Source organism: Acomys minous (genome assembly GCF_964271855.1).
Source record: "Acomys minous genome assembly, chromosome: 3".
Taxonomy (NCBI): domain Eukaryota; kingdom Metazoa; phylum Chordata; class Mammalia; order Rodentia; family Muridae; genus Acomys; species Acomys minous.
In genome coordinates, this window is record NC_140485.1 from 83,527,420 (window position 1) to 83,555,206 (window position 27,787).

General features: G+C 47.0%; 2 protein-coding genes and 2 long non-coding RNA genes across 6 annotated transcripts in view; 2 read left to right on the forward strand and 2 right to left on the reverse strand.

Annotated features, from left to right (window-relative positions):
* Nucleotides 1-12,618, reverse strand: part of LOC311594400 (targeting protein for Xklp2-like) — a 34,440-nt gene extending 21,822 nt beyond the window's left edge. The window contains exons 1-2 of one of the 2 annotated variants that reach the window (XM_084776044.1): nt 12,484-12,618; nt 5,083-5,189 (exon numbers count right to left, since the gene is read on the reverse strand). The gene's annotated coding sequence lies outside the window, so the exon portion shown is untranslated. Of the gene's footprint in view, nt 1-5,069; nt 5,190-12,483 lie in introns of both variants that reach the window. The other variant, XM_084776043.1, reaches the window with a different exon arrangement.
* On the forward strand, nt 5,120-8,697 carry LOC311594424. Its single transcript, XR_014778088.1, has 3 exons — nt 5,120-5,206; nt 6,441-6,548; nt 8,459-8,697. It is a non-coding gene; the product is annotated as an uncharacterized lncRNA (long non-coding RNA).
* A 172-nt stretch (nt 12,619-12,790) lies between the features above and the next one.
* LOC311594409 (bcl-2-like protein 1) lies at nt 12,791-27,380 on the forward strand. 2 transcript variants are annotated; one of them, XM_084776079.1, is made up of 3 exons: nt 12,791-12,913; nt 14,398-15,070; nt 27,274-27,380. In XM_084776079.1, the coding sequence occupies exons 2-3, from the start codon at nt 14,510-14,512 to the stop codon at nt 27,295-27,297; spliced, it is 585 nt and encodes a 194-aa protein (XP_084632205.1). In that variant the 5' UTR covers nt 12,791-12,913; nt 14,398-14,509; the 3' UTR covers nt 27,298-27,380. The 2 variants fall into 2 exon arrangements, with proteins under 2 accessions (XP_084632205.1, XP_084632204.1); XM_084776078.1 differs by lacking the exon at nt 12,791-12,913 and adding an exon at nt 14,011-14,106.
* On the reverse strand, nt 23,592-27,376 carry LOC311594416. The gene is made up of 2 exons (XR_014778076.1): nt 27,257-27,376; nt 23,592-23,994 (listed from the first exon to the last, which is right to left on the reverse strand). It is a non-coding gene; the product is annotated as an uncharacterized lncRNA (long non-coding RNA).
* Nucleotides 27,381-27,787: the final 407 nt, after the last annotated feature.

Below are 27,787 nucleotides of genomic sequence, written 5' to 3' on the forward strand. Positions count from 1 at the left end.
ACTACTGAAAAAACTACAAATATTCTCAGGAATATAGTATTATTTAGCAGTCGGGCTTGGTGATGCACACCCTTAATCCCATCACTCAGGAGGCAGAGACAGGCAGATCTCACATCTCTGAGTTCGACGCCAGTCCGGTCTACAAAGTGAATCCAGGACAGCCAAGGCTACACAGAGAAACCCTGTCTCAAAAAAAGAAGAAAAAAAAAAGCAAACAGAAAGAAACCAAACCTGTGTCCTCTGTAAAAGCAGCAGGCACCGCACTTGAGAACCTGAGGCAAGAGAACTAACTCACATTTGAAGTCATCCTGGGCTACAAAATGAGACTCTGTCTCCAACAATTAAAAACACCCTGTCTCAGCCAGGCTTGGTAGGTCACACCTGTAATCCCAGCTCTCAGGGAGACAGAGACAGGTGGATCCACAAAGCAAGTCCAGACAGCCAAGGCTACACAGAGAAACCCTGTTGGGGTGGGGGTGGGGGTGGGAGAATCACCCAGTCTCTGCTCAAAGTGGGAGCAAATTAACAAATATGTATCAGTTATCCCTTGAGAACTCCCATCCTCTTTGCTAAAGGCTGACAAAACATATGAAGAAAACCAAAGTAGGGTTGGGGATGTAGCTCAGTGAGAAAATAAACAGGAGAGGAGGAGGGCCAGGACACAGAGCAAAGTAACTGCTAAAGCAAGATGGTTTCACAGCACTGCCTCACCGCAAACAACAAATACTAGGATGTCAAAACATGAACGTCTCTTGAAGCTGGTGGGATACCGCACAGGTCAAAGCTAAGGGCAGCTGGTTAAGGGAGACCCCATGAACGGTGGGAACAAGATCCTTCCTGCACCCCTTAACCACGATTGAGTTTCTGTCAACAGGTTTCACTGAAGGGGGGAAAAGGCAGACGCAGACGCATCAAGCACACCCCCTTAGCGAAATCAAGCTGCCAAGCAAGAGAATTAGCTTCATATTTCAAAAGTATCTGAAACTACCACATTACAGACTACTGAAAAAACTACAAATATTCTCAGGAATATAGTATTATTTAGCAGTCGGGCTTGGTGATGCACACCCTTAATCCCATCACTCAGGAGGCAGAGACAGGCAGATCTCACATCTCTGAGTTCGACGCCAGTCCGGTCTACAAAGTGAATCCAGGACAGACAAGGCTACACAGAGAAACCCTGTCTGGAAAAAGAAAAATAAATAAATAAATAAATAAAATAAAAAGCTGGGCTTGGTGGCACTTTAATCCCAGCACTGGGAGGCAAAGGCAGGTGGATGGATCTCTGAGTTCGAGGCCAGCCTGATCTACACAGCAAAATCCAGGCCAGCAAGGGTTATAAAATAAGTCCCTGTCTCAACAAAATATGTAAATGAAAATTAAATAAATAAAAAGAAAGAAATGAAAAATAATATAACCTTACAGGAAATCTGAGGGGGGAAAAGTCTGGGTCTGTCTGTTCTTCCAGAGAACAGGGATCTATGAGTCCAGGAAAGCCAAGGCTACACAGAGAAACTCTGTCTTTGGGAAAAAACAAATAACAAAAACCAGTATCATATCATAGAGCCCATTTGCTGCTTCCCAAAATAAACACTGAAAAGATACATATATGTGTAATCCTTTTCCTTAAGAAACAGACAAAAAGGCGGGCATGGTAGTGCACCCCTTTAATCTCAGCACTCAGGAGCTCTGTGACTTCCAGGTCAGCCTGGTCTACAAATTCCCAGTCAGCCAAGGCTACACAGAGAAACCTTGCCTTGAAACAAACAAGCAAACAAACAAACCAAGAACAGACACAGGGGGCTCCTTTTCCTAAAAACACATAAAAGTGAGTACTCAGGAAGAGCAGCGACCTGGGTGAAGGAGGGTCAGTGAAGGCTGCTGAGAGCAGTGAGATCTAAAGAAACCTACAGATTAAAAAGTCATCTAAACCAGGCATGGTGGTGGGACACGCCTTTAATCCCAGGTGTTTGGAGGCACAGGTCAGCCTGGTCTACAGAGTGAGTTTTTGGGCAGCTAGAGCTATACAGAGAATCAATGACTGGAAAGAAACAAAACAAAACAAAACAAAACAATTTCTGGGGAAGAAATGGGTGAAAAGGGGAAATAAATGGAGAAAAATGCACATGAGGAAGGTCGCAGAAGAAGCAATGTAACCTGTTTCTACATTCATCTGAAATTAGCCTCTTGTGGCCTCTCGTCTCTCTTCACTCATCCTCAAACCAAAAATAAGCAGCCTTGACAAGCACTATAAATCAAAAGGGGCAGGTTAGAAGAGGTGGGGAGCGGCAGAGCGCATTCTAAGCGGGCCTGAAATTGCAGGCTAGCAGCTCCTAGCAAAACACATGGATGTGCTAGAAGCTGGAGCCCCTCACCACTGAGACAGAGAGGAAAGCACAAGCTAACCCGCTGGGAATTCAAGAGAGTACACAGAAGCCAATGCTTCATTAGAACAATCAGTTAAAATAACCCCATCCATGCAATGCCACTTCCTCACGAACGCTTTCCTAGGGGTAAGTGATCTCATACATTGACACATATTTTCATTTTACCATCTTCATTTTCCCTTTGTACATAAGGAACTAGAGTTAGCAAATGGCAACATATCCAACATCTAGTTCTGACTAGTAATCAAATGTACAAACTAAATCTGAAGAAAGTCTAATGGACTTTGTTTCCACAGTTGCTAACTTCTATGTTGAAATCGGATCTGTTTACAGAAACAGATCTATGTAGCTTCCAAGGTTGGGCCAATTTAAAGTCCAAAACAACCCCCTCACCATCTAAACATTCAAAAGTCAACACAGGACACACTGGACATTTGCTCTAATTCACCACTGCCCAGAAACGCCAAGCAAACGTGTTCTGTTCTTTCTGCAACTCACCAATTCCAGACAGGCATGGGGTCCTCATGAATGGAATCACAGCACTTGAGTGCTGAAGCAGCAGGATGGAGGCCAGCCTCGGCTACACAGTGGATTTGAGGGCAGCCTTGGCTACACAGTGGATTTGAGGGCAGCCTACAAGACTTTATTTCAAAAGCCAAGCAAGGACAATGGAGACAGCTTGATGGGTAAGGGAGATGCGTGCGAGCCTGAGTTCAATCCCTGCCTACGGTGAAAGAAAATTCAGCTCCTAAATTATTCTCTGGCCTCCACACACACCATGGTACTCATGTTCCTGTAAATAACACACACACACACACACACACACACACACACACACACATCTTGTAAGTTTCGTACATTACTGAGTTTGTTTTTAGATAGTGTCTCTCTCTATTTAGCCCTGGATGTCCAGGAAATCTCTAGGTAGACCAAGTTAGCCTTGAATTTACAGAGATCAGCCTGGTTAGCTGGGCGGGGTGGCACACACCTTTAATCCCAGCACTTGGGAGGCAGAGGCAGGAGGATCGCTTGGAATTCAAGGCCAGCATGATCTACAGAGTCCAGGAGAGCCAAGGCTACACACAGAAACCCTGTCTCAAAACAAAAAACAAAAACAAAATAACAAAAAACAGAGATCTGCCTGGCTCTACTTCTCAAGTGCAGGGATTAAAGATGCCCACTACCATACCTGGCCCACGTTTGTTTTGTTTATCTGTGTGTGTTCATATTAACTACACACAATCATTCAGGGCTTCCCCCGCTCCCCATACCTCCCATGACATATTTCTGAGACAGGATCACACGTTGCCCGGCCTAGCCTTAAAATGACTATATTGCTGAGAATGACCTTCAACTCCTAACACTTCTGCCACCACCTCCCAAGTGCTGGGATTATAAGATGTGCCACCAAGCACAGCTTGTTTTTTGTTTTGTTTTGAGGCAGAATCACCAAAAAATATAGGCTAGGCTGGCCTTGAACTGAATTTTTTTTTTTCCAAGACATGGTTTCTCTATGTAGCCCTGGCTGTGCTGGACGCACTTTGTAGACCAGGCTTGTCTTGAACTCACAGCAATCCACCTGCCTCTGCCTCCTGAGTGCTGGGATTAAAGGCATGTGCTGACCCCTTGAACTGAATTTATGGGCAAAGCTAGCCCAGAATTTCTGATTCTCCTGCCTCAATCTCCTAAATTTGACATTGTATGTGTACTCTCCATCCCCATACCTCATATCTTTCTTTTTACTTGAAATATACTCAAAAATCTATAATGCCGTTCATGCTAGGCATGGAGGCACAGACCTGCGATACTAACTACTCAGGAGGTAAAAGCGGGAGAATCACAGGCTCACGGCCAGTCTCAGCAGAGCCTGAGACCCTGACTCCAAATAGAAAGTACCAAAAGGGCCAGTTATGGAGGCGCTCACCTTTCATCGCTGCGCTCCGGAGGCAGGCAGATCGCTGTGAGCTCCAGGCCAGGCAGGGCTACATAGTGAGACACTGTCTCAGAACACCAAAACAAAGTCCAAAAAAAAAAGAACTGGAGGCTTGGGTCAGTAATTAAGAGATTCGGCCTCTCAGGCCAGGTGTGGTGGCTCACGTCTTTAATCCCAGGCAGAGGCAGGCGGATCTCTGTGAGTTCAAGGCCAACCTGGTGTATAGAGTGAGTACAGACAGCAAAGGCTACACAGAACCTTTGCTGGAAAAGAAAAAACAAATGAAGGAAAGAAAGAAAATAAGTAAGTATGGGCTTCTCTTCCAAAAGACCTGAGTAGGGCTCCCAGCACCCACATGATAGTTCACAACTGTCTGAACCAACATCCTCCTCTGGCCTCCATGGGCACCAGACAGGCAAGAGATGCGCAGACACACATGCAGGCAAAATACTACATGTATAAAATAAGATTTAAAATATGCACAAAATAAAATAAAAATTAAAAGTACAAAAAGGTTTGAGGCTAGCTCAGTGATAAGGTGTGTGAAGCTCTGGCTTTAATCTCCAACACAACAGCACATGTCAGTCATAATTTCTCTAAAAAGCAGGATAGTGGGTGATTTTACTTTTTCCTTTCCAAATTTAAAGAATTTCTAAGACATGTATTAGCTTTAAAAGACACTCAAGTTACTTAAAGGCTTATGAGGCTGATATGCTAATGTTTCTCTTACCCCTTTGGGTATAACTCACCGTGAATGCTCACCTGGCCTGTAGTTAATGTTTCTCCTACAGCCAGGCCTCAGAAACCTCGGCCTCACTCTCAAGCCTCTCGTGGATGCTTGCAGTTTACAGACACTTCACATGAAGAACCTGGAAGCAGTAGAAAGGTATTTGAAAAGTTAAACTTTAAATTTTTTCTGTGCAAGCTGGGCGGTGGTGGCGCACGCCTTTAATGCCAGCACTGGGGGAGGCAGGGGTGGGCAGATTTCTGTGAAGCTGATATGCGCGAGCAGATTAACACATTTCCTGGTATGTGGTGTGCTGCTACTGATCTAGCAAACGCCTTTCTCTCAGTACCTGTCCATAAGAACAAACAGAAGCAATTTGCTTAGTCGACATGCCAGAAGTATACCTTTACAGTTTTACTTCAAGCCTTGTGTCTTAACAAAGAGACCGTTGTCTCTTCCACACAGTATTACATTGGTCCACTACAGCGACAACATTATGCTGACTGGACCATGTGAGGAGGTAGCAACCACTTCTAACTTGGTGACATGCACATCAGAGGATGGGAAATAAATCCAACTAAATTTAAAGGGCCTTCTACCTCAATGAAACTCTTAGGAATCCACTCATGTGGGGCATGCAGAAATATTCCTTCTAAGGTTAAGGATAAATTATTGTACCTAGCCCTTCCCACCATCAAAAAAGAAGTAGAGTATTTTAGTGGGCCCATTTGAATTCTGGAGCTAGATAATTCCTCACTTAGGTGTATTATTTTGACCCTTATTCCAAGTTTTACTAGCTTTGAATAGGACCTGGTTGCTGCGCAGGTTGCTCTACCACTTGGGCCATAGGATTCAGCAGACCCCATGGTACTTGAGGTATCAGTGGCAGATAAGGATGCTGTTGGGAGCTTTTGGAAGGCCCCTATAGATGAATCACAGAAGAGACCTTTGGGATTTTGGAGCACGGTTCTACTATCATCTACAGACAACTATGCTCCCTTTGAGTGACAGCTCTTGACCTACTATTGTGCCTTAGTGGAAATCTGAAAGTTTGACGATGGGCCATGATGTGACCTAGGCTAGTCATCATGAGCTGGGTGTTATAAAGTAGGACATGCACAGCAGCAATCTATTATCAACTAAATATAAGTAAAATGTATGTGATCAGTCCCAAGCAGGTCCTGAAGGCATAAACAAGTTACATAATCCGAGCCTGTAATCCCAGCACTCGGGAGGCCAAGGCAGGCAGATTTCTGTCAGTTTGAGGCCAGCCTGGTTTACAAAATGAGTCCAGAAAAGCCAAGGCCACACAAAGAAACTGTCCTAAAAACTGGAAAAAAGAAAAAGAAAAGAAGGTGCCCGACTGCCTCCTATGTTTCTACTCCCACTGCAGTACCATGTGTTGCCAAGCATGCCTCATGGGTGTGCCCCACGACAAAGAAGAGGAGACGAGGGGCTGGTTTAGTGATGGTTCGGCCTGTTATGCAGGTGCCACCCAGAGGTGGGTAACTACAGCATCACAGCCCCTTTCTAAAGCAACCCTGAAAGATACCAGCAAAGGGAAACCTGCACAGTGGGCAAAACTTCAGGCATATCTGGGGCTCAGGGTTGGTCTCTGCTGTGGGCAGATCTGGCATTGAGCAGCAGCTGTAGCCATGTCAGCCTTGGTGAGTGGAAGGCCATGCTGCCGAGCTCATCCTAACCTCCATTTCAGCCATCATGGACACTGTTCATGGGCCCATTAAGAGTAATGTGGATTTGCATGTCATCCTTGCACAGGGGCCATGCTAATCTTCTCTGTATCGCTCGCAAATTTGTGAAGGGTTCCAAATTAAAAAAAAAAAAAAAAGAGTAACAGGGATAGTTAGAGAAGACGCTGACTCTGCTCCCTTCACAGCCAGAGACTTGCAGCAGTGGGCCCACAATCACGGCCACTGGTCTTACCATAGTCCCCACCACCCTGAAGCATCTGGCCTGAAAAGGATGGAATGACCTTTTGAGAACAGTTACAGCAGCAGTTAGGTGACAGCGGGCTGCAGGGCTAGGACAGAGCTCTCCAGAAGGCAGTACATGATTTGAATCTGCATCTAATATAGGGTACAGCTTCTGCCATCGCCAGGATCCATGGGTCCAGGAATCAAGGGGTCAAAAAGGGAATTGTGCCATGCACGATCATCCCTAGTAACCCACTAGGAAAATGTTTGCTTCCTGTTCCCTCTGCCCTAAGTTCTGCTGGCCTAGAAGTTTTGGTTCCAGACTGGGAACCGGCAACTCCTGCCAGGAGCCACAACAAACATCCATTTGAACTAGAAGTTGAGACTTCTCCTGGCTCCTTTGGGTTTCCGATGCCCTTAAGCCAGCAGGCAAAGAAAGGAATAACAACTGGTCCAGATTAGCAGAGGGGAATAGGATTGCTTCTCCACAGTAGAGTTAAGAAAGATTAGCTCTTCTAAACTTAGTGGCGCATGCCTATAATCCTAGCGCTTGTGGAGGTAGAAGCAGATGGAGTTCTGTGAGTTCAAGGCCAGCCTGGTCTACAAAGTGAGTCTAGGACAGCCAAGGCTACACAGAGAAACTCTGTCTTGAAAAACAAAACAAACAAACAAACAAAAAGAATGTCCCTCTAGGAGCATTGCCATCTAGTCTAACATCCATAATGCATTTGCAGCTCTATGAAGGATAGTTACATCATGTCACGTGTAATTATGACCTGGCTATTGTTTTCGTTTGGAAATTAAGAATGGCCTAAGAGGCCAGGAGGTGGTGGTGCACGCCTTTAATCCCAGCCCTGGGGAAGCAGAGGCAGGTGGATCTCTGTGAGTTCGAGGCCAGCCTGGTCTACAAAGCAAGCCCAGGAGCGGTAAGGCTACAACAGAGAAGTCCTGTCTGGAAAAACAAAAGAAGACAAAAACAAAAACAAAAAACAAACAAAACTGCATACGTAGCCTGGCATGGTGGCGCAAGCCTGCAATCCCAGTGCTGGGGTGGCAGAGGCAAGCAGACTTTAAGGCCAGCAGGGTCTACATAGGGAGTCTCAAAAAATAAAAATAAAAATGGCATAAGTAGATATAAGCAGATACATCAAGTTGACAAGGGGTCAACATGTGATGGCTATTCTTAGTTGTCAACTACAATTAACTAAAACCCAAGCAGGTAGGTACATCTGTGACTTTTTTTTTCCTTAATTAATCATGTAAAGTGGGAAAACCCCCTTCTAATCAGAATCTTGTCGCTTTCTTTTTGTTTTGTTTTTTTCAAGGCAGGGTTTCTCTGTGTAGGCCTGGCTGTCCTGGATTTTGTGGACCAGGCTGGCCTCAAACTCACAGCACTCTGCCTGCCTCTGCCTCCTTTGTTGCTGGGATCAAAGGCGTGAGCCACCATGCCCAGCTGGAAAATATTCTTTTAATCCAGATCTCTCAAGGTAGAAGACCTGCATATTAATCTGGGCCACACCTTCTGCTGGCAGCCTATAGAAAGGACGTGGAAGAAGGCAGCTCGCTCTCTCTGCCTGCTTGCTCTTGCTGGCAAGTCCGTTCTCTCACTGACGTTAGAGCCCAGCTCATCCGTCCGGCCTGCAGACTGAACAACTCCTGGATTCCTGGACCTTCCATTGGTGGACAGCATTGCTGAACTAGCCGGACCACAGCCTGCAAGGCTTCCAAATACACACATATCTCCTGTTCCTCCGTAGAACCCTGACTGATAGAACACCTTTCTATTAATGCTTAATTCCATCTTTTTCTAAGAAAGGATCTTGGGCTACTGATTTACATGCCTCTGTCTCAAAATGCAAATCTAAATAATAACTCAAAGACTAGTCAATCCCACCATTATCAAGTCTGTTTCCTAACTGCTACCATGGCAAAAATAGTAAGTTTGTGAAAGGATACATAAATTATCCTCTCTGCTCTTCTCCCAAAAATGTTTGTGTGTGTGTGTGTGTGTGTGTGTGTGTGTGTGTGTGTGTGTGTGTATTTTTTAATAAAAATTTGAAAAGTGAAGAGGCTGGATGTACAGGCTCCCATTGTAAAGAACAGATCCAAGAAAAGCTAAAGGGAAAAAAATATAAAGGGAATGTAAAACTCAGTCTCTCCTGATACCAGAATCAGAAACAAAGAACTTTTACACATAGCTTTTTCTTGACCAAGCTTAATGGCACCTGCAACATAAACTGATGAGAATGAGCTCTTCAACATAAACCTGGCCAAAATAATGCTTCAAATCTGCCAACCTACTTGGTATGATCCAGTTTTTCCACACTTGCTATTTAGCTGTCAACTTAGACAGGGCCTTCCTATCCATCCAGTTCAACATATATGCAGCCTGGCTGTCTCATCCCTGTCTAGCTAAACCCTGCTTCCCAAGAGTCCATGTGTGTCCCACACACTTCAGAAACCCAGCCTTCCCTGTATTAAGTCTCAGCTATCTCCACTCATAAATTGCCAGAAGACTTGTAAAACAAAAACAATGCCTTTAGTTACATGATAGTAACTTACACAGCTTCTGTCTTAAAAATAGAAATTGGTAGAGTTCTTGCTTAGCATATACAAAGCCCTGGGCTCAATCCCCAGCACACACAACATAGAGCATGCTGGTGCACACCCATAAACCCAGCACTCCAGCCGTGAAGGAAGAGGAGTAAGAGCTCAAGAGTAGCCTACACCAGCTGGAGAGACAGTTCAGTGGTTAGGAGCACAGGCTGCTCTCACAGAGGACCCAGGTTCAACTCCCAGCACCCACAGGGCAGTCTGTAACTCCAGTTCCAGGGGATCCAATGCCCTCATATAGACACGTGTAGGCAAAACACCAATGTACATAAGATAATAAATGAACTATAAGAAAAAACACCTATTTAAAACAACAGCCTAAGCCAGGCGTGGTGGCGCACGCCTTTAATCCCAGCAGAGGCAGAGGCAGGAGGATCACTGTGAGTTCGAGGACAGCCTTGTCTACAAAGTGAGTCTAGGACAGCAAGGCAAGGCTACACAGAGAAACTCTGCCTCAAAAAGCCAAAACCAAAACAAAACAACAACCAGCCTATGCTACATAGCTTCTTTCAGGCCGACATGGGCTACACAGGGCCCGATGTAGGCTCAATTTTCTTAACCAATATATTTTATTACAAACTTATTAACAGAGCGTATGTCACTTATAACCCAACTAACCTAAACAATAGGAAAAGAGGATTAAAGAATACAATAACAAAACTGTAACCATATCAGTTCCGAGGAATGATTCTCCTGGCGTAATCAGCAGGATTTCTTCTGCTGGAACCTGGAGTAACCAGAACCCGGAACCTCAACAGGAGCCGGAGCCTCAAAGCCTTCCCCCAAGTGGTTCTCTCTAGGAGCTTCTCGAAGTGGAGCCATGAACAGCCAAAACAATCCCAAGTCTCCAAAGGCCCCGCCTCCGGTTTTTGGGCTCATTTATATACCTCCTCCCAGAGTCTGTTCACGGATCTTTTCAGCTAACATCAAGTTCCTGCATGAGGTGGTTTGTCTTCTAGTGGATTAACCTCACCTGTTCTCACACAAGACAGTTCCCCATCCCACACTTGGGATCATAACAAAAACAGGTTTCTTTCTCCTTCAGCCCTATCATTGTCACCACACACATACACACAAACCCCCTCTACCATGAGCCAAGATACTGGGTTTGAACCACAATACCACACACCAAGAATCAACCATTTTGACCCCAAGCATACCAGAAAACCCTTCACTAAGGCATGTATCTGTGTACATACAGTATATAACATCAACTAACCTACGCACATAATATACTATCAAAGGTCACTCAGTTGGTCCAGTTAGTTGAAGGCCACAATAATTTTGAACCAAAAATGACAACTTGATAATACTGAACAGACACAAACCACCCGAGAAAACACAGGATGACTTAGGGTGACTTGACAGGTATTGTAATACACTGAGGCCACACACAAGAATGTTCTTACTAGCCAGGCATAGTGACACAGGCCTTTAATCCCAGACCCTGGCAGGAAGATCTCTGTATTGATGCCAGTCTGTCCAGGACAGCCAGGAATACATAAAGAGAATAACAGCAAAAAGAATATTTTTACTGTAGTAGCAAATGGTTCTTTTTTTTTAAAGATTTATTTATTATTATGTATACATTATAGATGGTTGTGAGCCATCATCTGGTTGCTGGGAATTGAACTCAGGACCTCTGGAAGCACAGTCAGTGCTCTTAACCACTGAGCCATCTCTCTAACCTGCAAATGGTTCTTTAATAGTTTGTGGGTTTGGGGTTTTTTGTTTGTTTGTTTGTTTGTTTGTTTTTTACTATGAAAGAAACTCAGCCAGGCGGCGGTGGCTACAAAGCGAGTCCAGGACAGTCAAGGCTACACAGAGAAACCCTGTCTCAAAAAAAAAAAAAAAAAAAAAGGAAAGAAAGTCAAATAAAGGCAAAGGATGTGAAGATACAAGGATGAGAAAGGAAGTGCAGAAATAAATAATAAAGCAAGCAAGCTGAAATAGTTTGGTGGGAGTCACTGCTACTACTGAGAAAATTATATGTGATTACAAATGAACTCTGTTGCCTACAGCATATGCTGCCCCTTCTTATGCAAAAGACCGTGGGATTCGGTCTCCAGACTGTCCAGTGATGGACAAAGGAACAGCTTCTTCCAGATGCCATGTCCTTCATCAGCCAGGAAGCAGGAGAGGAAGAGAGTGCATGTATTATGTTACAGACTGGGCATCCAACAGTGGCCATATGCACGTGAGGGAATGAGATCCCAGTAGCTCTCAGTCCACCAAAGCTGGGAGACTGCTATGAGTTCAAGACCAACCTAGGCTATCCAGTGAGTTCGAGGTCAAGGGCAGCCTGAGTTACAGAGCTACCTAAGTAGACTCTGTATGAAAAGAGGGAACTTGCCTTGCAAGCCTGAAGGTCTGAGTTCCACTCTTGGAAAGAATCAACTCCCAAACGTTGTCCTTTGATCTCCACACACACCTGATGGCACACATACACCTACACCTACACACACACTCACACTCCCAAATAAAATAATAGTTTAAAAAAACTGGGGCTATAACTCATTCGGTAGGATGCCTGCCGCCTGCCTGGTATGCACAAGGCTCTCCGTTTGATCCCCAGCGACACAGAAACTGGGTATAATCGTGAGACAGGAGGATCAGAAATTAAGGTCATCTTGAGGACATAAAACTTGACAGCTTGGGCAGAAAACCTGTTAAATAAATGTCATTCTACTGCAGTGGTCAGTCAGAGTCAAACTTTGCATTTTGAAAAAGATCACTCACGCTAAAGCAACTCTCATTTAGTCATTGCTATCAAAATGTCAGGATTGGGGTGTTTTTTTTTCAATATATTTTTTTTGTGTATTTTCCTATTTGGACACTGTCTCCATTCCTAAGGCATAAGTCTTCACGAAAACAGAGACCAAGCCTTGCCTTGTTCACAACTGTCTTCAATGATCCAATCAAATTAAGGGTTTTCTATTCTTCGGGGTTTCTAAGTGATAGCTGATGCACACTCGATGAGAGGTCAATACTGCTATCAGTTTTACAATTAAGGACAATATACACAAGTTGAGAAACCTGTCCGATGTTGGACACCCAAGAAAAAGTGCTCTTTTGAGTATAAAAAACGGAAGGATGGAAGAACCACAGAATGCGCCTGCGACTCCTCAAATCCGTCGCCAGGGGGCGCCCATCCCCACGTCTCGAAGCCAGTCCCTCCTGGCGCGCACTCCTCTTGCGTCTCGGGCTCGCGCGCGCTGCCTCGGCACCGGAAGTGACTGCGCTTGCAAGTTCCCCCGGTCTCTTCAGGGGAAACTGAGGCCGGCTTCTCCGGGAGACGCGGCGCGAGCAGTCAAGCCAGGTAGGCCGACCCAAGTCCGCGGTGTACAACTCTGCCGCGAAGCGCCGTCGCGTCTGGAAGCCACCAGGCCGATGAAGGGGGGATGTGGCCCCCCGCGGCTCACTGGGCTCGCAGGTGAGAGCGCCGCCTCCCTTGTGCCTGACAGGCCGTGCGCCCAATGGGAGCCTTTGCCGTCCCGCTTCCGTGCCGCTTTGGCCCGCGGATTGGCTATGCTGGGGCAGGCCGCGGGGGCGAGACCCCTCCTTCCAGGAGAGGTCTAGGGGGCGCCCCTGAGGGAAGGCGGTTGCCTAGCAACGGGGCGGTGGCTCGGCGGGTACCCGGCCCGGGGGAGCGCGAGCTGTAAGCGAGGCCTCAGCCCACCCACCCGGGGCTTCTGCGCGTAGCAGCCGGCGGCCCCGGAGCCCTGCAGGGGGCTCCAGGAGGCCGCCTTGGGCCCGGCCTCAGGAAAACGAGGTCTCCGCCGTGGGAGCCTCGACCCTTCTTCCTGGCCGGTGGCGGGGCGCAGCGCCTCCCTCTCACCCCCGTCTTTGTGCGGGGTGCCGGCGGCCATTGTGTCCGGGCGCGGAATGGAGGATCTGGCAGTCCCCCAACGCCCTGTCCAGGGCCTTTTGGGAAATTCAGAAACAACCAGCGGTGTTTGTGGGGGGTCTCCAGCATACAGCCTCTCGGAAAGGCCCGGGGGTGGTCTTTCCGAAATCAGATCGCAGAGCCAAGGCCGTTTCCCCCTCCCCGCGACCCTGCGCGAAACCTTGAGGTTCCCTGAGAAGTCCCTTTAGGGTTTCGGAAGCCTCATCCAGGGCTGGTACTTAAATAGAAAGAAAGAAAGCTGGGCGACGCGGGGGGGGGGGGGCGGAATTACACTAAGCCCATACCTCCGGGAGAGTTCTCCTGGCTCCCAGTAGGAGGCGGAGAGCCGAGGGGCGTGCTAGAGCGAGGGGGTTGGGCTCCCGGGTGGCTGGAGGCTGCGGAGCAGAGAGAGGCCGCTCTCGATCTGGACGATGGAAAAAGCAAGCGAGGGTTCCTAAGCTTCGCAATTGGTCTCCTTCTGGGCTTGCCTACCAGGTCGCACGATCCCTCTGGCCGGGGCTTTGGCTGAGTTACCGGCGACCCAGAACCACCTCCTCCTGACCTATGATACAAAAGATCTTCCGGGGGGCTGCACCTGCTAGCTGTCGCCGGAGATAGATTTGAATGTAGGTGGGGAGCGAGGGGGGGGGTTGTATGCCAATGGGGGTGACTTTTTGAGAAAGGCATTTCGGAGAAAAAGGGGTGGGTGGTTGTAGTAAAAAGAGGCTGATGAAACAATTCAAAGCTTGCTGGTCCTTTCAATCTGACTTAATTGAAGTCCTTTAGAACCTGGACCCAGACCTTCCTAAGAGCCACAAAGAAACCAATTCTGGTACCTGGAGGAGGAATGGGGATATTGTAAGGTAAATGACATGCATATTAAAATTTTTCTCCTGAAGCTCTTTCTCTCTCTTCAGAACCGTCTCTTGGCTTTGGATCCTGGAAGAGAATCGCTAAACACCGAGCAGACCCAGTGAGTGAGCAGGTGTTTTGGACAATGGACTGGTTGAGCCCATCTCTATTATAAAAATGTCTCAGAGCAACCGGGAGCTGGTGGTTGACTTTCTCTCCTACAAGCTTTCCCAGAAAGGATACAGCTGGAGCCAGTTTAGTGATGTCGAAGAGAACAGGACTGAGGCCCCAGAAGTAACTGAGTCAGAGAGGGAGACCCCCAGTGCCGTCAATGGCAACCCATCCTGGCACCTGGCGGACAGCCGGGCGGTGAATGGAGCCACTGGCCACAGCAGCAGCTTGGAAGCACGGGAGGTGATTCCCATGGCAGCAGTGAAGCAAGCGCTGAGAGAGGCCGGCGATGAGTTTGAACTGCGGTACCGGCGGGCGTTCAGTGATCTAACATCCCAGCTCCATATAACCCCAGGGACAGCGTATCAGAGCTTTGAACAGGTAGTCAATGAACTCTTCCGGGATGGGGTAAACTGGGGTCGCATCGCGGCCTTTTTCTCCTTTGGGGCACTGTGCGTGGAAAGCGTGGACAAGGAGATGCAGGTATTGGTGAGTCGGATCGCAGGTTGGATGGCCACCTACCTGAATGACCACCTAGAGCCTTGGATCCAGGAGAACGGCGGCTGGGTAAGAGCCACGCCCCTTGTGTGTCTCCTCTCTGTGGTGAATCCCAACTGCCCTTGGCGGTCTCTTTTCTGTTGCATGGCATGATTGTTGAGGCTGTTGATTGTTGCGGAGACATTCCTGGCTTGCTATCGAAACAAGAGGTTAGCCTTGAAAATACAGACGACCCAGTTCTTGAAGGACCTTCGTCTTTCATTCTAGCCCCACAGTTTCACAGTTTTGTTCCAGTTTCTCTCTCAGCAAAGAAAAACATAGGCTGTTTCCTTGGCTTAAAACCTATGAGTGGCAAGTTCTCCCTGCGTCCTGCCCGCCCTCGTGTCGTGGGTCACCTTGGCTGGGGGTGAAGAACACGGTACATAGAGAAACAGAAGGGCCGGTGATCTCAAGCCCAGGGTAATTGCATGCACAGTACTCAGACCATTTGGCCAGGCAGGAGCCCCACTGTCTTGAGTGGCTGAGTGCTGTCTGGCTTTAGAGGAAAGTGGTCTGGGCTGGTTGTGTTTGTGCTGTGGCCCTAAGTTCATTTTCCCCAAGGTATGCAACTTTCTGCATGGTTGGTTTGTTTGTGGAGCTCTTGCTGTGTCATATACTGAGCCCCAGGACTTTGCACCTCACTGCCCCAGGGTCGGGTGGGGATCTCCAGCTGTTCTGCCTAGTGCTTTTCTGGTCAGGGCCCTGGGGCCTCTTTACTGAGGCAGCTGTTTGCCGGCAGAGCAAGAACCTGGTCTGTAAGGCTCCATAGGAAATTAAGGTTTGGTGACAGACTGGATGTGGGTGTGAGTCCTGGCCCTGTCACTTAACTGGCCATGTGATCTTGGACAGGCTGGTTTACGTTCTGGGGCCTTAGTTCTCGCACTAGAAAAATGTGGCCAGCTTGCCTTGCTTAGCAGACCACTGTGACTCACAGAGGCTGACGCCAGTGAGTCCCTTTTCTTCAGAGAATCCTTCTGCTTGTCACCTAGTCAGGGTGAGGTAGAGGTGAGAGCTTCCTCACCAGTGGCCACTGGAGTAGGCAGTTTTCACCCTTCAGAGTAACTCCATTCTGGAAGAAGGGAGCTTGGGGCTTCTGAGACATGTTCTGTCCCCTCAGAGTATGTAGAAAATGGACAGGCTGTGAAAATAAGTCATCCATTGGAGGAAGTGAGGTGGAAGGGCCATGCACCATGGACTCCGGAATGTCAAGAATTCAGTTGTCCATAGGCTGGGCCTAGGGCGGGGCAGGCACTTTGCTTTACTGCTGAGAAAGAGACCTCCTGGGTTTGCCCAGGGACCCCATCCTGTCTCTAGTTTCCCATTTCTTGAAACTTTACCTGCTCTGCTCGGTCAGTAGCTCGTGTAAAGGCAAGGAGGTCACTTGTCAGTAGAGGTCAGATGACCAGAGTAGAGTTGGCTGAGGTAAAGGTGGGCTCCCTTGAGCTAAGGATTGCCAGCCTTGAAAGCCAATCTGTAAATGAGCTCCCTGGGGAGATGAATGATTAAATAGTTCCTGTTGGTTTGTGCTGTGACCTCTTCTGTTCATTCTTGCTTTGATTCTCTTTTGGGGCAAATATTTGTTCAGCTGATGACAGGAGGGACAGGATTCCTGCCCTTCAGACACACCCTTTGAGGCATCGGCAAGGAGACTGGGGCCCTCTGCCTCTATTGCTTGCCCGCTGTCTTTAGCTAGTGGTCCGAATACCAGGTAGGCCCGTGCCAGCTACAAACCGTAGGCAGAAGGAAGAGGTACCTGCTGGACTGCCAGCCTCTGCAGAGTTGCCAGCTGCTCCCTATTGCGTGTCTTGTTTCACTAACCTGGAAAAATGCTAAATCTATCTCAGGCTGCAGCTTAGGGCAAGTTCAATAGATCTCCACTGACTAAAATTCCACCTCCTGGTGTCTCTCCACTCAAGACTTTCTGGAGCCTGTTGGGCAACATACCTGGTAACTTGCTACTTCTGCTTGGTAAGCCGAGGGAATGTGTGCAGAAGAGCCAGTTACGGCAGAACCAATTCTGGGCATGCACTCTTCCCCGAAACCAGGGGGTAAAGAACATTCCACTGAGTGTTAGCTGAGCCTCGGTGGAAGAAGGTGCCTGCCCATTTCCTTTTAGGCACAGCCCTTCTCTGAGCTGTGAGGTGCTGCTACAGTAGCATTCCCAAACTTCCTGGAGGCCGCAGCCACCACGCTCAGAGTCCCGGTGGTTCGCTCAGGGTATGCGCTGAACTTAGCGTCCTTTAGCCAAGGGAAAAGAACTTTGCCTTTCCTGAGTAACTTGAGCGCCTCATGCATTCACATTGTGGTTTATATTTCAATGTAGCCGATTTACTGAGCAGCTACTATAAGGCAAGTGGTGTTTTCAGTGCTCTCTCTCCATCACGGAAATATGTGGTCATTCATTATGCTCCACACAGTAACTTTCCAAGGTAGGTCAGTTTATTCCCAGGTTCCACATAAAGCTCCCAGTAGCTAAATGAGCTGAAATGTTTCTCAGCCAACTAAGTGTCTGCGTGTGAAATTTAAATTGAGGTAGGCCTAATTTCAGAGTCCAAATCCTTTCTATCCATACCTTGTTCAGGAACTAGTAATCCAGACAGACAACCACAGAATGCCAGCTGCTGTTGGGCTGAGGAAAGCATGCCTGTAGAAGGTGCTCATTTCTTGCTGCACTTGTGGCATTGTTCAGGTGTCTGAGAACAGTGCCTTTATCAGCAGCAGCAGGTTCCCAAATATGTGGAGACCTCAGATGGCGGCCCTCGTAAAGCTCAGGCGTGGCAAGTGTTGAGTGGCATCAGGAGTTTGCCCAGCCTTGATGGGCTTCATTGTTAAAATCTCAGCCTTGTCAATCACTGAGAGTGGCGTGTCTGCGGGGAGACGGCCTGCCCCAGAATCTCTGCTAATTGTGGGGTGATGCTCTAAGGATTGGAACTCCCCTCTGGCCATCTTACTACCAGCCTGCCTGAGTCACCTGAAAAATGTTGAACCTGTTTGGGTCTCTTGTCTACTGATTCTCCCACCTGTAAAATGGAATAATGATACGCAGCTGCCGGAATACAAGCCCTTCCCTACCCTTAATTGTAGGGTAGACGCACTTCTTCTCCAGAATGAGCTTCTTCCCTCAAGGCTCTGAACTTTACCCCCTGGAGTTACTCCTCAAGAAACTAGCCAGTTCACTGAGACCTAGCCCCCAGTGGGTGAAACTTTGGGTGGGGTGTTTTGAATGTGGGTGAGGCCCCAAGTGGGCCAGTCACTGGTACAGCCAGCCCTGGAGATACCCTTTTGCCCAATGGAGTCACCATTGTTAGGAGCATAGAGCAAGCATTGTAGGGGGAACCCCTAGTTTGGCCTTTCCCAAGCTGCAGATCTCTTCTTACCTGTTCTGGCTTCTTCAGTGAGACACAGATAGGAATTTGTGCTTCGTTGATGCACCTCAGCTCCATTTGCAAATTCTGCAGTTCTGTGGTTTTCTTGGGGGAAGCCCCATCAGAAACCCCAGCACAGAAATTTTTAGTAATCTCATTCAGGTCTCAAATGGAGTAGAAGTGTCTGAAGGGCTCCCCCTTGGAACACCCACTTCTTCTCAGTATCCTTTTTTAAGTGGCTCTTAAAAGTCTTTTTGCCATCACAGGGTTTTCCAGACTCCCTAAAACAATGTCCCCAGCAGCCACATGGGGCTCTTCACCTTCTGCTTGAAAATTACCCAGGTACTTTTTAGGGCCCAGTGGAACCTGGAGAAATTCCTGACTTTCTTGTGGGCAACCACCAGTTTTGTTTGGGCTGAGTGAAGCAGTATTGTTAGCCGACCCCTTCTCCTAGCAGACGCCTGTCTCAAGGCTGGTGGATTCGGGTGCCATTCTCCTCTTGGTTTTTCCCCAGCCCTCAGCTTACATCGAGTCTTGCTTTTCTGCAGTCGCTGATTTGTCTGGTTTAGTGTGGTTAGATTTAAGGGTAATCACCAGTGATCTGCTCTGCAATAGAAACAGCACCCTCAACAACCTTGGTCTACCAAGGTTGCTGTCTCCATCCCCAGCCTGGAGGCTCCTCCCTAGGACTCCTCCTCTTTTCTTGCAGGACTCACTCTGGATCCTCTGTTGTCTGTGCAACTCACAGTGTGTCTTCCCCGCCTCCATTGGGCATGGAGGGATACAGATAGTCCCCCTGGGGTTTTGTTTCACCTAGGGAAGGAGAGATCCAGACAAATTGCCACCAGTTTGTTATTCATCTTATATATGAGGTCCCCAGCATTTTGCTTAAAGGAAGTTAAGCTAACTGGTAGTTTTAAGTTGCTGCAGAGAAGGCGTTTCTAACAGCTGTACTCTCTCAGGAGCTGAGGTATAGTCCACATCTTGCTCACATTGGTTATCTCAACCCAGAGCACTGGGACTGAGGATCTGAGGAAAAGACCTTAGCAAACCAGACTATTAATGGTGGGAGCTTCCTCTAACCAAATTATTGAGCCCCGACTCTTCTAGGCACTGGGAAACAAATACCAAGCAAAACTAAGTTATTGCCTCATGTAGTTCATTCTAGTGGAAAGACAAAAAGCAAACAAACAAAAACTGTAATGGAGGCTAAGGCTCAGTCTGTAAAATGCTTGCTATGCTAGCATAAGAATCTAAGTTTGGCCGGGCGTGGTGGCGCACGCCTTTAATCCCAACACTTGGGAGGCAGAGGCAGGTGGGTCGCTGTGAGTTCGAGGCCAGCCTGGTCTACAAAGTGAGTCCAGGACAGCCAAGGCTACACAGAGAAACCCTGTCTCGAAAAACAAACAAACAAAAAAAGAATCCAAGTTTGACCCAGGCAGTGATGACACACGCCTTTAATCCTGACACTTGGGAGGCAGAGGCAGGTGATCTCTGAGTTCAAGGCCAGCCTGTTCTACAGAGTGAGTTCCAGGAAACCCAATGATACACAGAAAAGATGTTTCAAAAAACAAAAAACAAAAAACAAAAAAAAAAAAAAAAGCAAGACATAGTGGTGTGCACTTGTAATCCCAAAGCTGGAAAGCAGAGACAAGGGGGTTTCTGAGCCAGCCACTCTAGCCTAGTAGTTTTCTTCCAGACCAGTAAGGGAGATAGCTTCTGGGGAGCAATCCCCAGGGTTTACCTGTGGCCTCCAAATGCATGTTCATGCTCGTGTTCATATATATACAAGCTAAGCTGAGTGCAAACACACACACACACACACAGAGTTGTATGACATTTTAGTCAATGATGGAGTGAGTGCATATGGCACAGCAGTCCATAGATACTATGTGCCTCGGGAGCTGGAGAGATGGCACAGTGTTTTAGAGCTCTTGCTGCTGTTCCAGAAGATCAAAGTTTGGTTTCCAGTGTGTGTCTATGTGTGTCTCTCTCTGTCTGTGATACATCAGCTGATAGTAGGTACTCTGAAGAAAATAAGGAAAATAAGGCAGATTGGTTCCTAGAGAATGCCCGGCAAGGCAGGGTGGGGCAGTACTTTAAAAATGGTAATCAGGGCTGGAGAGATGGCTCAGCGGTTAAGAGCACTGCCTGCTCTTCCAAAGGACCCGGGTTCAATTCCCAGCACCCACATGGCAGCTCACAACTGTCTGTAACGCCAAGATCTGACACCAACATATATAAATTAAAATTAAATAAAATATTAAAAAAAATAAAAAAATAAATAAAAATGGTAATCAAAGGGCCTGGCAAGATGGTTCAGCTAGGAAAGGTGCATGCTGTCATCCCGAGTTAGGTCTCTGGTTCCCACATAGTGGGAGGGAAGAGCTAACTCTGCAAGGTGACCTCTGACTTCCATGTGTGCCATGGCATGCCCCATCCCCTGTAAGTAAATACACAGATAAGGGAATGAAACTTCAAGAGTGATCAAAAAAAGTGGACAACCAAGATGTACCGGAATGAAAAATAGCTCACCCCTCACCTATTGAGGTTCTTTGGCTAGAATGTGAATTAACTTGACATAAGACAAATTAACAGGAGAAAACCCAAACATTTTGATAAATCATGTGTGTACAAGAGCCAAACAAAAAGAAGGACTGGATTCATGATTGAGCTCATGTAGCTTCCTGAGCTACAGAGAGGAATAGGAGGCTGAGTGTAGCGGCACACTGCTGTCATGCCAGCACCCAGGAGCCAGAGGCAGCCAGATCTCTGAGTTGGAGGCCAACCAATAATTAAGTAAGTAAATAAATGGAAGGAAGGAATAGATAGGGCTTTATACAGTGGCCATTCAAGTTATAGAAAGCTTAGCTGTGAATTACAGTGAGTAAATACTGTCCTGCCATTCACATAATATATCTTAGGTAATAAAAGCTGTAGAACAGCCCAGTAGCTGATACAAATAGTTTTGTAACAGACATATTTTTATAGATGTTTCTATAGAAAACAGCTTTTCTCCAGCACAGCCAAGGCTACACAAAGAAATCCTGTGTCAAAAACCAACAACAACAAAAAAAAGAAAGAGAGAGAAAAGAAAACAGCTTTCAGATTACTCCTATGTGTACTCTCTGAGTGTGGATTTCTCAGAATTCCCAGCTTCAGGTATGCCGTACACACAAAGGGTAATACCTGAAGGTGGTGGTATTTGAGCCAAGAGCTGAAGGAGGGGAGACAGTTCACTGTGGGTCCACATAGAGAGCTTTTCAAGCAGAAGAGTGGAAAGATGCTTGGCATTTTCAGGGTGGCAAAAGGACAGTTTGGCTGAAGCAGCAGCAGGGAACAGCATGGTGGGAAATAAAGGCAAAGAGAGCTTGAAGGGAGAGGAGGCTGGGGTCAGAGCACACGGGCGCTACAGGACAGGAGGCTGGGGTCAGAGCACACGGGCGCTACAGGACAGGAGGCTGGGGTCAGAGCACACGGGCGCTACAGGACAGGAGGCTGGGGTCAGAGCACACGGGCGCTACAGGACAGGAGGCTGGGGTCAGAGCACACGGGCGCTACAGGACAGGAGGCTGGGGTCAGAGCACACGGGCTTTACAGGAGGCGGGGCCTTTGGAGACTTGGGATTGTTTTGGCTGTTCATGGCTCCACTTCGAGATACTCCTAGAGAGAACCACTTGGGGGAAGGCTTTGGGACTCCGGCTCCTGCTGAGGTTCCGGGTTCTGGTTACTCCAGGTTCCAGCAGAAGAAATCCTGCTGATTACGCCAGGAGAATCATTCCTCGGAACTGATATCGTTACAGTTTTGTTATTGTATTCTTTAATCCTCTTTTCCTATTGTTTAGGTTAGTTGGGTTATAAGTGACATACGCTCTGTTAATAAGTTTGTAATAAAATATATTGGTTAAGAAAATTGAGCCTACATCGGGCCCTGTGTAGCCCATGTCGGCCTGAAAGAAGCTATGTAGCATAGGCTGATTGTTGTTTTGTTTTGTTTTTGGTTTTTTGAGACAGGGTTTCACTGGGTAGCCTTGCCTTGCTGTCCTAGACTCACTTTGTAGACGAGGCTGTCCTCGAACTCACAGTGATCCTCCTGCCTCTGCCTCCCAAGTGCTGGGATTAAAGGCGTGCGCCACCACACCTGGCTTAGGCTGTTGTTTTAAATAGGTGTTTTTTCTTATAGTTCATTTATTATCTTATGTACATTGGTGTTTTGCCTACATGTGTCTATATGAGGGCATTGGATCCCCTGGAACTGGAGTTACAGACTGCCCTGTGGGTGCTGGGAGTTGAACCTGGGTCCTCTGTGAGAGCAGCCTGTGCTCCTAACCACTGAACTGTCTCTCCAGCTGGTGTAGGCTACTCTTGAGCTCTTACTCCTCTTCCTTCACGGCTGGAGTGCTGGGTTTATGGGTGTGCACCAGCATGCTCTATGTTGTGTGTGCTGGGGATTGAGCCCAGGGCTTTGTATATGCTAAGCTAGAACTCTACCAATTTCTATTTTTAAGACAGAAGCTGTGTAAGTTACTATTATGTAACTAAAAGCATTGTTTTTGTTTTACAAGTCTTCTGGCAATTTATGAGTGGAGATGCCTGAGACTTAACACAGGGAAGGCTGGGTTTCTGAAGTGTGTGGGACACACATGGACTCTTGGGAAGCAGGGTTTAGCTAGACAGGGATGAGACAGCCAGGCTGCATATATGTTGAACTGGATGGATAGGAAGGCCCTGTCTAAGTTGACAGCTAAATAGCAAGCGTGGAAAAACTGGATTATACCAAGTAGGTTGGCAAATTTGAAACATTATTTTGGCCAGGTTTATGTTGAAGAGCTCATTCTCATCAGTTTATGTTGCAGGTGCCATTAAGCTTGGTCAAGAAAAAGCTATGTGGAAAAGTTCTTTGTTTCTGATTCTGGTATCAGGAGAGACTGAGTTTTACATTCCCTTTATATTTTTTTTCCCTTTAGCTTTTCTTGGATCTGTTCTTTACAATGGGAGCCTGTACATCCAGCCTCTTCACTTTTAAAATTTTTATTAAAAAATACACACACACACACACACACACACACACACACAAACATTTTTGGGAGAAGAGCAGAGAGGATAATTTATGTATCCTTTCACAAACACTATTCTTGCCATGGTAGCAGTTAGGAAACAGAATTGATAATGGTGGCATTGACTAGTCTTTGAGTTATTATTTAGATTTGTATTTTGAGACAGAGGCATGTAAATCAGTAGCCCAAGATCCTTTCTTAGAAAAAGATGGAATTAAGCATTAATAGAAAGGTGTTCTATCAGTCAGGGTTCTATGGAGGAACAGGAGATATGTGTGTATTTGGAAGCCTTGCAGGCTGTGGTCCGGCTAGTTCAGCAATGCTGTCCACCAATGGAAGGTCCAGGAATCCAGGAGTTGTTCAGTCTGCAGGCCGGACGGATGAGCTGGGCTCTAACGTCAGTGAGAGAACGGACTTGCCAGCAAGAGCAAGCAGGCAGAGAGAGCGAGCTGCCTTCTTCCACGTCCTTTCTATAGGCTGCCAGCAGAAGGTGTGGCCCAGATTAATATGCAGGTCTTCTACCTTGAGAGATCTGGATTAAAAGAATATTTTCCAGCTGGGCATGGTGGCTCACGCCTTTGATCCCAGCAACAAAGGAGGCAGAGGCAGGCAGAGTGCTGTGAGTTTGAGGCCAGCCTGGTCCACAAAATCCAGGACAGCCAGGCCTACACAGAGAAACCCTGCCTTGAAAAAAACAAAACAAAAAGAAAGCGACAAGATTCTGATTAGAAGGGGGTTTTCCCACTTTACATGATTAATTAAGGAAAAAAAAAGTCACAGATGTACCTACCTGCTTGGGTTTTAGTTAATTGTAGTTGACAACTAAGAATAGCCATCACATGTTGACCCCTTGTCAACTTGATGTATCTGCTTATATCTACTTATGCCATTTTTATTTTTATTTTTTGAGACTCCCTATGTAGACCCTGCTGGCCTTAAAGTCTGCTTGCCTCTGCCACCCCAGCACTGGGATTGCAGGCTTGCGCCACCATGCCAGGCTACGTATGCAGTTTTGTTTGTTTTTTGTTTTTGTTTTTGTCTTCTTTTGTTTTTCCAGACAGGACTTCTCTGTTGTAGCCTTACCGCTCCTGGGCTTGCTTTGTAGACCAGGCTGGCCTCGAACTCACAGAGATCCACCTGCCTCTGCTTCCCCAGGGCTGGGATTAAAGGCGTGCACCACCACCTCCTGGCCTCTTAGGCCATTCTTAATTTCCAAACGAAAACAATAGCCAGGTCATAATTACACGTGACATGATGTAACTATCCTTCATAGAGCTGCAAATGCATTATGGATGTTAGACTAGATGGCAATGCTCCTAGAGGGACATTCTTTTTGTTTGTTTGTTTGTTTTGTTTTTCAAGACAGAGTTTCTCTGTGTAGCCTTGGCTGTCCTAGACTCACTTTGTAGACCAGGCTGGCCTTGAACTCACAGAACTCCATCTGCTTCTACCTCCACAAGCGCTAGGATTATAGGCATGCGCCACTAAGTTTAGAAGAGCTAATCTTTCTTAACTCTACTGTGGAGAAGCAATCCTATTCCCCTCTGCTAATCTGGACCAGTTGTTATTCCTTTCTTTGCCTGCTGGCTTAAGGGCATCGGAAACCCAAAGGAGCCAGGAGAAGTCTCAACTTCTAGTTCAAATGGATGTTTGTTGTGGCTCCTGGCAGGAGATGCCGGTTCCCAGTCTGGAACCAAAACTTCTAGGCCAGCAGAACTTAGGGCAGAGGGAACAGGAAGCAAACATTTTCCTAGTGGGTTACTAGGGATGATCGTGCATGGCACAATTCCCTTTTTGACCCCTTGATTCCTGGACCCATGGATCCTGGCGATGGCAGAAGCTGTACCCTATATTAGATGCAGATTCAAATCATGTACTGCCTTCTGGAGAGCTCTGTCCTAGCCCTGCAGCCCGCTGTCACCTAACTGCTGCTGTAACTGTTCTCAAAAGGTCATTCCATCCTTTTCAGGCCAGATGCTTCAGGGTGGTGGGGACTATGGTAAGACCAGTGGCCGTGATTGTGGGCCCACTGCTGCAAGTCTCTGGCTGTGAAGGGAGCAGAGTCAGCGTCTTCTCTAACTATCCCTGTTACTCTTTTTTTTTTTTTTTTAATTTGGAACCCTTCACAAATTTGCGAGCGATACAGAGAAGATTAGCATGGCCCCTGCGCAAGGATGACACGCAAATCCACGTTACTCTTAATGGGCCCATGAACAGTGTCCATGATGGCTGAAATGGAGGTTAGGATGAGCTCGGCAGCATGGCCTTCCACTCACCAAGGCTGACATGGCTACAGCTGCTGCTCAATGCCAGATCTGCCCACAGCAGAGACCAACCCTGAGCCCCAGATATGCCTGAAGTTTTGCCCACTGTGCAGGTTTCCCTTTGCTGGTATCTTTCAGGGTTGCTTTAGAAAGGGGCTGTGATGCTGTAGTTACCCACCTCTGGGTGGCACCTGCATAACAGGCCGAACCATCACTAAACCAGCCCCTCGTCTCCTCTTCTTTGTCTTGGGGCACACCCATGAGGCATGCTTGGCAACACATGGTACTGCAGTGGGAGTAGAAACATAGGAGGCATTCGGGCACCTTCTTTTTTTTTTTTTTTTCTTTTTTCCAGTTTTTAGGACAGTTTCTTTGTGTGGCCTTGGCTTTTCTGGACTCATTTTGTAAACCAGGCTGGCCTCAAACTGACAGAAATCTGCCTGCCTTGGCCTCCCGAGTGCTGGGATTACAGGCTGGGATTATGTAACTTGCTTATGCCTTCAGGACCTGCTTGGGCCTGATCACATACATTTTACTTATATTTAGTTGATAATAGATTGCTGCTGTGCATGTCCTACTTTATAACACCCAGCTCATGATGACTAGCCTAGGTCACATCATGGCCCATCGTCAAACTTTCAGATTTCCACTAAGGCCCAATAGTAGGTCAAGAGCTGTCACTCAAAGGGAGCATAGTTGTCTGTAGATGGTAGTAGAACCGTGCTCCAAAATCCCAAAGGTCTCTTCTGTGATTCATCTATAGGGGCCTTCCAAAAGCTCCCAACAGCATCCTTATCTGCCACTGATACCTCAAGTACCATGGGGTCTGCTGAATCCTATGGCCCAAGTGGTAGAGCAACCTGCGCAGCAACCAGGTCCTATTCAAAGCTAGTAAAACTTGGAATAAGGGTCAAAATACTACACCTAAGTGAGGAATTATCTAGCTCCAGAATTCAAATGGGCCCACTAAAATACTCTACTTCTTTTTTCATGGTGGGAAGGGCTAGGTACAATAATTTATCCTTAACCTTAGAAGGAATATTTCTGCATGCCCCACACGAGTGGATTCCTAAGAGTTTCATTGAGGTAGAAGGCCCTTTAAATTTAGTTGGATTTATTTCCCATCCTCTGATGTGCATGTCACCAAGTTAGAAGTGGTTGCTACCTCCTCACATGGTCCAGTCAGCATAATGTTGTCGCTGTAGTGGACCAATCAATGTAATACTGTGTGGAAGAGACAGCGGTCTCTTTGTTATGACACAAGGCTTGAAGTAAAACTGTAAAGGTATACTTCTGGCATGTCGACTAAGCAAATTGCTTCTGTTTGTTCTTATGGACAGGTACTGAGAGAAAGGCGTTTGCTAGATCAGTAGCAGCACACCACGTACCAGGAAATGTGCTAATCTACTCGCGCATATCAGCTTCACAGAAATCTGCCCACCCCTGCCTCCCCCAGTGCTGGCATTAAAGGCGTGCGCCACCACCGCCCAGCTTGCACAGAAAAAATTTAAAGTTTAACCTTTCAAATACCTTTCTACTGCTTCCAGGTTCTTCATGTGAAGTGTCTGTAAACTGCAAGCATCCACGAGAGGCTTGAGAGTGAGGCCGAGGTTTCTGAGGCCTGGCTGTAGGAGAAACATTAACTACAGGCCAGGTGAGCATCCACGGTGAGTTACACCCAAAGGGGTAAGAGAAACATTAGCCTATCAGCCTCATAAGCCCTTAAGTAACTTGAGTGTCTTTTAAAGCTAATACATGTCTTAGAAATTCTTTAAATTTGGAAAGGAAAAAGTAAAATCACCCACTATCCTGCTTTTTAGAGAAATTTTGAGTGACATGTGCTGTTGTGTTGGAGATTAAAGGCGGAGCTTCACACACCTTACCACTGAACTAGCCTCAAACCTTTTTGTACTTTTAATTTTTATTTTATTTTGTGCATATTTTAAATCTTCTTTTATACATGTAGTATTTTGCCTGCACGTGTGTCTGCGCATCTCTTGCCTGTCTGGTGCCCATGGAGGCCAGAGGAGGATGTTGGTTCAGACAGTTGTGAACTATCAT